The 12,927-nt window shown below is 38.1% G+C and overlaps 1 protein-coding gene across 3 annotated transcripts in view; it reads left to right on the forward strand.

Moving 5' to 3' along the window:
• Positions 1–12,824, forward strand: part of LOC103470237 (guanine nucleotide-binding protein subunit alpha-14-like) — a 17,248-nt gene extending 4,424 nt beyond the window's left edge. For all 3 annotated transcript variants that reach the window (XM_008418522.2, XM_008418523.2, XM_017306675.1), the window contains 6 exons: positions 8,701–8,885; positions 8,985–9,139; positions 10,825–10,953; positions 11,029–11,158; positions 11,819–11,972; positions 12,175–12,824. In XM_008418522.2, coding sequence (XP_008416744.1) covers positions 8,701–8,885; positions 8,985–9,139; positions 10,825–10,953; positions 11,029–11,158; positions 11,819–11,972; positions 12,175–12,365 — 944 coding nt within the window. In that variant the 3' untranslated portion in view covers positions 12,366–12,824. The remainder of the gene's footprint in view (positions 1–8,700; positions 8,886–8,984; positions 9,140–10,824; positions 10,954–11,028; positions 11,159–11,818; positions 11,973–12,174) is intronic.
• The last annotated feature ends 103 nt before the right edge of the window (positions 12,825–12,927 follow it).

The raw sequence follows: 12,927 nt of genomic DNA on the forward strand, positions 1-12,927 counted from the left end.
TGGGTGTGACGTACGGTCGGTGAATTATAAAAAGTTTTTTTATTATTATTATTATTATTATTATTATTATTATTATTATTATTATTATTATTATTATTATTTACCATTACCTCACTGCTTCCTGACCGACCGACCGCACCTGCACGCGCAGATTTTCATGGAAAGTTGGGCCAGAGGGACCAACACACGAAAGCTGCTTTTAGAAATGCGCTTGATTGAATGAACTATATCAGTTTATTAGATCTTAAAGCTTTCACAAAATCCAAAGTCAGTTTTAAGATGATTAGTGGGGTAATATATTAATATGTGTAGCCGTAAAATGATTGGGTTAACTCCTTTTTGGTTCTGCCGTATTTTTCTACTGCTTAAAACGCTCGCGGCTCTGCGTAATTACTGTCATAGATTTACGCACCATGTTTTTTTTTTGTTTTTGTTTTTGTTTTTGTTTGTTTGTTTATATATCCTTGATGGAGAAGAGGGATAGACTGAGAGAAGGTCTATTTAAAAAAAGAATGAAAAAAACACTTTTTAAGCTTCTACTAGGCTGGGTCTGCGTGTTGGGAGAATTTTGGTTTTGCTCAGGAAGGAAGTAGAGAAACGTGGATGCGCTGTTATCTTTTCCTGGAGTGAACTTAGCTAGAAAGCCAATGGCCAACTAGGAAAATAGTTCAGACCAAGGAGTAGCCAGTATATACAAATAATTTCATATTAATATTATCACTGGAGAAAATATATTTATGGTTGGGATTCAATGTAACTTATGGAAATGTTTGCAAATATGTCTTAATGTGATGCATCCGGTTATAACAACTGTAAGAGTTTCATAAACAATGCACATAGATTTCATTTGGTTAGATTTTAATATTTCTAAAAGTACATTTTGTAAGTTTAACAACTGGCTAAAAGATAAAAAAAAACTTCAACTGGTTTAGAAGATCGACTCATTCTGCTTAGCCAATTTGAAAGTATTAAGTTGTATTTATGCTCGTCTATGCATATCTAAGCATATTTATGCTCATAAATGCTCATCTGATTTATTGTCCCATGTTAAAAATAAATTACTTTGTGCTTAATTAGAATAAATTTTTAGAATTAGATCTAAAATGCATCAACCTGTAGTAACTAGATATTGTATGAAACCTTTTTTTATGATAATCACATATTGACATTTGTGTCGCTTATTGGCAACACCTGACTCAGTTCGTTTTGCTAATTAGCTTTGCTTTAGGATTAGCCACCGCTAAGCTAGCCTGCCCAGAAAACAACCCAGAATAGCAGATGGTAATAATCAACATTATCAGTTAAATTCTACTTAAAATGTCTAATTTAAAAAAAATAGTAATATTGCTAAGACTTAACTCATCTGAAATCTGAAAAAAGATCTTATATTTAATACCTTCCAAGTTTCTTTTTATAGTGTGACCTATCCTCCAATGTGAAGAACAAAAAGAAAATAATTGGTGTGTGATTAATTTCTAAAATGTTATTGAAATAATTATAAACTTTCAAAAAATGTTTCCAACACAATTAGCAACTTCCACAGAGTTGCTAATCTGTTGCACAGAGCTTGCTAGCATTAGCCGTCGATAACACAGCTAAACAAGCCACATCTTATGAAAGTTTTTAGTTTTTACAGATTTTATAAAAATTTCCATTCACATTTCAACTCACAGAAAATTTAAGCAAAAGGACGTTTAAATAAATGAAATGACTAACATTTGATACCGTCCCAAATTCATTTTTATAGTGCAGCTGGTGATCAGGCCGCTTCCAATTAGTGCACACTGCTCTCTTTGTCCACTTCTGACTTTCCCACGTCTTATCACAGTGTTTGTTCTTTTGCGCCTTTGGAAGCAGCCCGATAGTCACAGAGACAAACAGGCTTGTTGCATCAGTTTCGCTGCGTTTTACTGCAGTGGTGTGGGAGAGGCCGAGGGCCACCACAACCCTGCCGACGCTTCGCTCCATGCTGCGCATCGGAGCCATAACTAGCTGCTGCGGGCGCGCCTCATGCAAAACTCATGCAAATCCCGCCACAGAGCAGAACATGAGCCACAAGTTGGCACCCACTGTTCGTTGGGGAAAGGGTCAAACTCTTAAAGCAGAGCGGTGCCCTGGGCAGCTGAACGACAAATGATTAAACGTCATAATATTTCAGATTTAAGGCAACCTAAAAATCCCTCTGTGACACTGACAGGCGCTGCCTATTAATAAGAAACATGATGGAGTCAGACAAGCTATGTGAGGAACAGGAAGAACAACTTTCAGGAAAACAAAAAACATCTTTCTAGGCCACTTTTTCAGGTTAGATATTTAGTAAAAATAAAAAAATAAAAACCAACGACCAATTATGACTGATAAAAAAAACAACAACAACGCTTTCACCATCTGAAGTTGTTGCCTTGGACATTGACAAGATGCTAAGTTGTGCGTACTGTTCAGCATCTTGCCTGTATTTTCACTCATTAAACTGGCCTCTGACTCTGGTCACCTCTCAGTGGGTTTCATTAAGATGGTCACAGGCCTACAGAGAGCCCGGGTGGAGTGAAGCAGAACAACAACAACACAATCATCTCTGAAGTAGTTTATTTCAGTGGCTTTGTGTCTGAAAAAGTCAAAGGTCGATATGTTGAGCTTCAGCCCAGATTCTGGGCAATGCAAAGAATACAGCAATAAAAGAGCAAATCTTGCAAAAATTTAAATTCAAAAGAAAAATGTACGTAGTCTTACACGAAGAATGTGGTATTCAATAAATAATAATAAAAAAATCATTTTTAAACATGAACTATCTAAATGTATATATTTTTTTAGTGTCCTTTGTTGAACATCAAATAGACAGGAAACAGGGAGGAAAGAGAACAGGAAGACATGGAGCAAATCGCTGGACACCAGGAATCAAACCCAGGACAACCGCAGCAAGGACTATAGTGTCACACTTTATGTTTTTATTTAATCATGAAAGACACGTTTTAAATTAAAATCTCATTTACAAGACGGCTGCAGCTCAAGACAGAACCGAATAAAAAAAAATAACTACAAAACATCAAAGGTCACAAAAGAATAAGACGATACTCTAAGCTAAATTAAAACAACTGCATATGTGAAACTGTGAAATCACATAATCAATCAAAACACTTCAATAAATGAAAATTAAATAACCAGTCATTAACAATTACAACATTTCTTTTTCCACCCCTCTTTTTTTATGTTCTCTGTGAAAACTGATAATTTGAACATTTGTAATTTCATTAATGATTTCAAAAGACTATCGGCATTATTTGTGCAGGTACATTTAAATACTCACTTCAAGATAACAGAAAACAAAAACACAAACAAAAAAAAAAGTGATGAATCAGCACAAACGCTGATGCCGTGAACCGCAGCGGGGTTTTAAATGTCTGTTTTATCCCTGTACTTCAGCAAGGCCTCGGCCCGGTGAGCCGCCGGGCCATTGCTGCTGGAAGTCCAGCTGCACAACTGATGTTTTGTCAGATGAATTTATGTAAATCATACATCAGGGGACGTTTTTGTTCTTGGTGCACGGCACAGCTCGGAGTGTAGAAAAATCAGTTTGTTGTACTGACTTCTTCTTTTGCATCCTGCATTTGCCTGAAAATCCCACCTGTCCGGCGAGTTTCATTTGCACAAAACTCAGCAGGCATGATGTAGCCATCCAGTAGTAGTTCTTATCTCTGGTACGTTGATGCCACTCATTCACACTGACTGTGCTTCTCTGTTGAGGAAGTGTGTGCAGCTGCGAGGCTGCGGCACGTCGGTGGATGTGGACAAGTCCTTTTTTTACTCACTAGGAAACTGTGTCAAGCAGGCACACACACAGACACACACACTAAAAACACAAACAAGCACAATTACATTTCAGCTTAAATATTGCATTGCACTTTAAATTATTCATCACATATTTTAGCCTTACTACACATTCTGTTTCACTGAGGGAGTTTCCTATCTGCTATTCCTACCGGTGTTTTCCACTTAAACTTGCACAGAACCACAACCATCAGAAACAACAGAGAGGGCAGGACGCTGTAGGTCCAGCACACAAAACGCACCAGCCTTAATTTAATTTGCAGGGAAAACAGCTTCTGAGGAAAAGTTCCTCTTTAGAAAAGTTCAATAGTTTCAAAATTTCAAACTTTTTTGTTAGTCGCTTTACTACTTTGTGGGATAAAATATGAACCTGTTGCTTCATAAATACAGTAAGCAAAATAATAACAACAACAATGCCAATGGTCATCCGTTAAGCCTTATAAGTCTGAAAGTAGGTTCAAAAAGAACAGACCATCAGCAAGGGCAGTTGTTTAATAAATGATGCCTGGGTGAGCACCTCCTTCAGCCTGACAACCCATTCCTTCGGATGTCATCAGCAAGCCGACTGCATTTTCTCAACACACTGACTGCACATGCTAAAAATACATTAAGAAACTGATTCAGGCTGAAGCTGAGATTTCTTTTCTTTTATTTTTATGCAATTCTCTTCTAATGCCACCCTGGGAAACTGCATGTTTCCCATATCAAACCCACAGCGGCAATTAGTTTAGTCCTCATTTAGGGTTTAAAAATATTCATCTAAATTTACGCTGCCTTTAGTCTGGGTCCCTTTACTTTGACTGGACACAACAGAACATCCTAGTTTTTGTGGTTTTTGACTCAACCTGGATCTGATGTTTGATTCCAAAAGTCCCACCAATGCTGAGAGCAAACACAAGAAAAACAAATGTGCAATAAATTCAAAATCATTTAAACATTTACGATTGCTGAGCACTTTGGAAATAATGCATGTTATTGTTTTCCCATTGTTACTGTGTTTACCTGAAATATTAAAGTTTAGACCTCAGGAGCTAATAGATTTTAACAATATGCATTTATGACACTATTGTGCAGAATGTATGTGTGCAGTGCTCTCTGTGATGATGAGCAGCTTGAGCAATGCTTCTCTTTCTGCTCAGTGATGTAGAGATTTTATTGTTTTGCTGCTTCATTTGGTTCCTTAGAATCACTGAAAATGTATGAAAATGTAAATTTAGTAAGTCTATCAAAGACTTAGGCAAAATAGCTTATATGTTACCTCTTTCGTGAATAAGAATCAGCTTTTTTTTGTGTGTGCGCAAAGCCTGTTTTTATTTTATTTTTATGTTGTCCAATCAAGAAACCCGGTATCAGTTACAGAAACAGCATTTAGTTGATATTTCTAAACATAGAACCTCAAAAAAAGCTTCAATCTTTCTGTTGGTTAAAAATGAATATTACGCCATTTTCTACTTCAATCTAGGAAACAACTAGCAGACACTGGGGGATTAAAGTTATCTCTTAGCACATCTAGGTAGCTCAATACTTTGTTCTACAAGACTTTCAAGCCTAAGCTCTTCAGAGGTGATAAAATAACATTTTTAAGTACCAGAACAAGCAAAAATAAAATATAATCTCCTGATTAAGTGGACCTTAAAGAGTTTGTTTAGTTTTCTGATCTGACCAAACTCTCGTGAACTCCCCACTGTCGGCAGCCTGAGTCCTGGTCCACATTTACACCAGACTGATGAAGAAGGTGGAAAGAAGAGGCCTCAGGTTTTCCTGGTGTTGAGGATATTTTAATGAAATCTCTGACTAAGCTGCACAGAAAAGCTGAATTTCCCAGCAGGCAATGAAGTTTGTGTACTTGTGAACACGAGGAGTGTCCTCTCGCTTTCTGCTGGTGGAAATGTTAATTTATTGCATCTGTGAAGGCTCTTATCAGCCGGATCCACCTTTGCCTTGAATCACAAACTTTGCTGGAGATTATACAATTTATCTGCTCAACTCTCGGCTTTTTGTATCATTTTTAATTAAAATGCAAATACTTTTTTTTTCAGGCTGTGTAATTCTTTTGTTGTTTTGTTATGTTTTGAGAGAATAGGCTGTTTTCAGAAAACAGCCTACTGGTTAAAAGAAAATAATTTAAAATCTAAATCTGGCTGGGACAAGAATAATTTTGGGCTTAACCAGTTATCTGTTTTGACAGTTTTTTTTTATTTTTTAAATCAACCTAAATGTGTAAATCATTTGTAAATCAAGCCATTTTTTTTATTTACATTTTACTCAGCAGCTAATTTAAAAAATAGTAATAATCTTGTCACATTCCTCAGTTATTCAGGTGACCAGCTGCAGCAGAGTTTAAAAAGCTCGTTTCATCCTGAATTGCGTAACTAGTGCAGCAGCATCTGAATTTGCCTCCTTTTCTGCCTTGCCTCCAAGAAACTTGACTTGTAAACTAGGTACATTCAAATGCAGAAGATTTGGCTGAAGTTTGTTTGCTGAGAAGTAAAGAGTGGACTTTTCCTAACGCCATGCAAAGCAGAACACGAGAACCTTCTGAGAGACCGAAACTCAGATCCACTGCAGTTTTCATCTTGAAACTTATTTGATTGGTGACGAGTATCCTCTTGATCTAAATAAAAATATTAGAACAAATTCAAATTTGTTAGCAGTTACGGACTTTGTTTTGAAAACTTTGCGAATCTGCAGATAAGTCGTATGATGAAGAGTTTGAGCGTTCAGGGTGTATCCAGTCAGAAGTGACACCAGCTGTCTGAAACCATGGTGACCGCATTCAAAGCAAGTTATCAAGCTGATTTTTGTCACTGGTTACAAAAGCTGAGTGTGAGTGGTCAGTGTAGGATAAAAGATTTGACTGAACTTAAAACATTTCACTTTCCAGAGGTATTAGTTTATGAGGATCGCGTCAAACTGACATAACCAGTCCGACCTGTTATGAAAACGTAGTGGTGCTTTCCCACGACGTAAGCATAAAAAAAAAACTCCGCAATGACAGAAGATGGCTGAGGTCGTCTGGTGTTACATAATCACTTGAAAGCTTTCTTACTTGGGATTCAAATCATCTGCAACTCGGATGACGCGTGTCGACTTCAACTTCCTACACCCAAATATTAGCAGACTGGTGCCTTTTTGGCAGTCAAATCTGCATTCAAATTGTCATGTTTGCCTGCAGATTTGGTTCACAGAACCAAATATTTCTAAACATAGAACCTCAATAAAAGCTTCAATATTTCTGTTGGCTCTTTGCTGGAGATTATTCAATTTATCTGCTCAACTCTCAACTCTCATTTGTTAGTTACAAATGAGTTAAAAACTAACCCTCACTATTCAGTGTAAGAGCTTTAGAAGAGGAAATAAACTTTTAAACTAGAAATGGGATGACTGAGGTCATCAAGCGGTGACCTCAGTCATGAGTCCAGGTTGTACTCCTGTACGTTGCTGATGTAGCTGTAGATGGGGGAGTAACCAGAGATGAGCAGCATGATGGCCTCGCCGCTGCTCAGCTGCACGCAGTGTTGTCATAGAACTTGTTTACATGTTTTTTTTTTTTAAATTATTATTTATTTATTTTAACCTGAGACGAGGTAAGACGGTCAGAACCACAGTGAGTGACGAGCGTTTTATGTGTGTGTGGAGCAGCAGTGAAATGTGGGTCAGCTGCTGTACTTGAAGTATTTACATGTTCTTTCCTCTTCATTTCAGAGGGAAATGTTCTACTTTGTGCTCCCCTGAACGTACCCTACAGCTTATCTGTAACACTTGAGATAGAGATTTCTTAAATGTATAGTCATGTGAAAGCATTAGGACACACAGGGCCGGGCTTAGAAGGGTGAGGGCCCCTGGGCTGGAGCCGGTTTTGGTTGAGTTAGCAGCAAATCTGTCCAGGGCTGTCTGAAAACTAAGAAATGGAAGCAATCCCCTCGAAGCTCTCACAGCTGAAAACGAGGAAACGGTCAATCATTTCACAGATTGATGTCAAGAGATTGGTAAATAGCTACAAAAGGTCTCCCTAAAGTAATTTTACTGGCTGTTCAGGCGTAGGGTGTCTTGATTTTTGTTGTTTAGAAAATTACGTTTTTTTAAAATATCTTTTGCTTCTTAAACTCAGTCCAACCAGAGATTCGATATGGAATCTAGCTGGGCCACTTCAAACCATTAATATTTCTTCCAGCAATACAATACTAACAATCTTACTTTCTGTAAGCCAAGAACAATTTACAACAATTCTTGCTGCATGTTTTGATTGGGATTAGACTCTGCTGAGTTCCCAATTATTTCTTGGAAATAAAATCTGTTACAAGATTTATGAGCGCTCTCGCTCTTTAAACAAACGGTCACTACCCTGAAAATAATTCTTCTTAACAGTTTTTAAAAATCTCTCTAAGAACATCTAAGCTCTCTTTTACTGTGAGCTCACAAAACCTTCGTCTCTCATTTCTCATGTTTTTCCCTCATATTTCCAAGGATATGAATGAGCTCAGTCTGAACCAACATATCTTAAAGTCACATGAATAATATTCTTAGATTTACTAAAATATCATTTCCATCAAAAAAACAACATTTTAGCACATGTTGGCAATAAATGACACCTTGATAAACTTCTAAATTATTGAAGACATGGACAACAAAAAGGACAATTCTCATTATATTATGATATTTTACAGATTAACTTACTGAACGTTTTACTTTTTGTAATTGAATTCAACATTTTAGTAAATCAAAGAGGCAACTTTCAAAAACTGGAGGCCAAACGTTGAGAAAATTAGGCGTTTTCTGAGGTTTGAATCCCATATCTCAGTTTCTAAATGCAAACATTCAACAAAAGTGGCAAAATAAAACAAACTGTTGAACGTCTCCTCTGTCTCTGAACAGGAACGGGTGAGAGTGGAAAGAGCACCTTTATCAAACAGATGAGGATCATCCATGGAGGGGGTTACACAGAGGAGGACAAGAGGAGTTACGCCAAGCTGGTCTTCCAGAACATCTACACATCAATGCAGACCATGATCCGAGCCATGGGGCCGCTTGGCATATCCTTCTCTGATCCGCAGAACCAGGTGGGTTAGAAACCAGTCTAAAAAAAAAAACAAAAAACAAAATCATATATTATACATATAAATCCAACGTAAGTCAATTATCCCTCCTCTTTGTTGCAGAACAATGCAAACTCAGTCCTGGAGGTAGAGGTGGACAAGGTGGAGGAGTTGGATCAGAACCTTGTTGTTGCTATCAGGAACCTGTGGAACGACGCTGGAATCCAGGACTGCTACGACCGGCGCAGGGAGTACCAGCTGTCCGACTCCACCAAATAGTGAGAATTTCACCTGTCAGCTGCTTACAGCACATGAAGCTAAGCCAAGTACTCAGCAGAAGAGACAATGGCCGCTGTTATGCTTCTGCAAATTTTATGTATGGATTTAGAACAGGAAACACCAAGCTTTGCTAGGCTACTTAGATATTTTGTTTCTTTGTCATACTTTAGCTCTTCTGTCCTCTCCCAGTGCAAACTAGAAATAGCCAATCAGAGCCAGGAGGCGGGTCTTAGTGCTGTCAATCACCCCTCCATGTGGCACTGCTCATCCGCTCTCTTGCCCCTCCCCTTATCTCTGCTAAGCTGTAGCTAGCAAAGCTTGTCATAAATGCCAAAGTTAGTCAGCATAGCCACCAATGATGGCAGATAACAGTTTTCCTGTAATAGTGAGTTGTTTCTCCACCATTAGAGCATTTGGCAGTGAGTACATGAAGATGATTAACAACATTAAGTCCCTCCTCCTGGCCCTGATTGGTCGTTTTTGGTCAGGAGTGGAGCATTTCTTCAGACAGCGATAACAGCTCAGAGCGGAGGTGAAAGAGATCAATCTCTTCCCAGATGATCTGTGTCATAACATACTGACACATTAATACATTTAAAACCAGATATTTACACACTCTAAAGAAAATGTATGTAAACTTTTTCACACTGTCTGACATGAAATCGGAATAAACTTTTTAAGACTACCAAATTTCCCAAAAACTTGGTCATCTTAATTGACCTAAAACGGAAAAAGTTAATTCTGTTTTCATGTTAGTATGAAAAAAATCCATATGTGTCTTTATGTATAACAGATGCAAACTTTTGGTTTCAACTGTACCTTCCAGAGGCCTGACGTCAGTCCTACAAATATCAGATTTTGAATGGTTTATATATTGATAATTTTCTGAGATACTGAGTTTTGGGTTTTCATAAAAACACAAAAGATAACAGCTTGAAATATTTTTATTTGGCTCTGTAAAATGACTCATACTAAACATTGTACTTTTATGCAGCTTTCTGATTTTTAAAAATATATTAGTAGCAACAAAAATTTTAATTCAGAGAACTAAAAAAAAACCTACAGAATAACTCTTTATTTTTTGCTTTCCTAAAAATTTCACTCATAATTTCTAATTCTGCCATGGCAGCGTACCAAAATAAAATTATTGACTCTATTATCGGCTTTGTTGTGCTCACCCTGAAACAACCACATCCAAGGCATCTAATGTTGGATCTTTACAAAATGAAGGACGGATCTCTGCTGCTTTATTCACGCCACATAACTAAGTCACGTTTGTTCCCATGTTTTTAAAATATACAGAGGAGCTTTAAATAGAACATGCAGATGAGCTCCCACTCATAGTGGAACAGAAATTATTCCTAATAAAACTTTTTTCCTAACTGACTACTGAGTTGAAAAGAGAAAACTACTGTTTTCTTGTTTTAGTGGGCTTTTATTTTTGGAAATGCAAATCATATGTCAACTAAAATGTACTCCATTCCCACTTCTGTTACGCAACAAAGCTGTTGTCTGTTGATTCTGCCAGAAGTTGCCATAAAACGGCTCTTAACTCAAATATGTCATCGTATTGAGCGCTTCACGTCTGCTCAGTGCCCTGTTTGGGTTTCTGGATTTTAAAAATGCCCACTCTGGTTCTTTTTAACTCAGCTGCTCATAATGTCACTGATGTAAATAATTTCAGCTATCTCACCGACCTGGATCGGATTTCCCAGCCTTCCTACCTGCCAGACCTCCAGGATATCCTCAGAGTCCGAGTGCCAACAACAGGAATAATTGAGTATCCCTTTGACATGGAGAACGTCATTTTTAGGTAATGTCATTTACAATGCCTCTCTCCACTGTTGGCCGTCGCTGGGTGTGCTCACTGTGGCTGGTTATCTGGCAGGATGGTGGATGTCGGAGGTCAGAGGTCGGAGAGGAGAAAGTGGATCCACTGCTTTGAGAACGTCACCTCCATCATTTTCCTGGTGGCGCTCAGCGAGTACGACCAGGTCTTGGCAGAGTGCGACAACGAGGTGAGACTCCTACTTGAGGCAAAGTGGCGTTAACAGATTTATGCAACTTATTTTTTTCTGCCGAGTTCAGTTCTGCAGCTCACAAGTGTTATACAACCGTCAAAAAACAAACAAACCCAGATTTGTTTGAATGCTAAACTTGAGCATCAAGGCATGAGATGACATCCTCCTGAGAAATAAGAGTGAACAATGCGCAATAAAAAAAAGCACTTCCTTACTTTACATTAGCTTAACTTTATGCTTAGAAATGACAGCTGTGCTCACGTTGATGGTCTGTTGACTCACTGTTTGATCCGTCAGCAAAGCCTCTCAATCTACTCCGTTGGACTCTTACCTCTCAGTCTGTATTTGCCTTTTTTTAAAAATGAAAGATAAACATTTTCCCTACTTCTGGTGCAAACTGTGCTTCCGACAGAGGGATAGGGTTAGAGTATGGTTTTTGCTTTACATGTTTACTTCCGCTGAACTCCTGCAGAGAACCAGAGGGTACAATAACTAATGCTACATCATCCATTTAAAGGCAAAAAATATCCAGTTTAGAGGGCGTCTTTTCCCCCAGACGTTGTGTTTTATTAATGATCTGCATTAAAAACCAGCGACAAAGCATATTTAGGTTTCATAATTTGTAATGTTTTATTCCTTCTGATGCATCATCTTTAGAATCGCATGGAGGAGAGCAAAGCCCTGTTCAAAACCATCATCACTTACCCCTGGTTCGAGAAGTCTTCTGTCATTCTTTTCCTCAACAAGACCGACATCCTCAAGGAGAAGATCATATACTCTCACTTAGCCACCTACTTCCCTGAATTCACAGGTCAGATTTATTATTCACTCATCACTAAATCCAGTCTTGACAGCTTGGCTAGTAGACGGCATGAATCAATGCTGGCATTTGAGTCAGGAAAGTGCATTTAAATTGCAAGAACTTGTGTTTTTCAGAACCACATTGTGCTTCCACTCATAGTAAAAGGTGTGTTTTTTTTTAAATTAACCAGTACCTTGACTCTCCTTTGCAGGGCCTCAGCAGGATCCAGGAGCAGCTCAAGAATTCATCCTCAAGATGTACCAAGAACAAAATCCCAACAAAGACAAGAAGCTGTACGCCCACTTCACCTGCGCCACGGACACCGAAAACATCCGCTTTGTCTTTGTGGCCGTGAAAGACACCATCCTCACAGCCAATCTGAAGGACTTCAACCTGGTGTAGCTGCCGCTAGAGGAAATGCCATGCAACCGTTTACCAATTTCTCATGTAAAAGATTTTCTGGATCAAATATTATCTCAAAAGCACAAGATCCAATTTAGCTGAACAGGTGGAACCGCGAGGCACAAAATGATTCGTGTCGGATATTCTGCCTGAACCGTAACTTTGTATAGATGAAGTTTATCTTTTCTTTTCGGGTCTGCTGTAAAGGCTACTTTAAAGCTGTAGTAAGAATGTGAATGCTAGAGAGGTAACTCACCGACTTACCAGACGTGTGAGTAATATTCTTTAAAAATAGAAATCAAAATGACATAAGAGGCCTTAACAAATATAATCCCGTTTAGAGCTTTAGGCACAGATTTTGCTGCAAGAGGCCAATGTACTCAAAACGTTCATCTTTTTTTAGGTGTACATAATCTGAGATGTACCTATAGAAGCTGGACCTGTTTATTTAAGTAGCAATGAAAATATTATTTGTTGATGCTGTTGTGAAAACTGAGAAGTAGAAACATGCTCTTGGTACTATAGATTAATAAAGACGGCACTGAAATTTAAGAATTTAACT

This window comes from Poecilia reticulata, linkage group LG9 (genome assembly GCF_000633615.1).
Source record: "Poecilia reticulata strain Guanapo linkage group LG9, Guppy_female_1.0+MT, whole genome shotgun sequence".
NCBI lineage: Eukaryota > Metazoa > Chordata > Actinopteri > Cyprinodontiformes > Poeciliidae > Poecilia > Poecilia reticulata.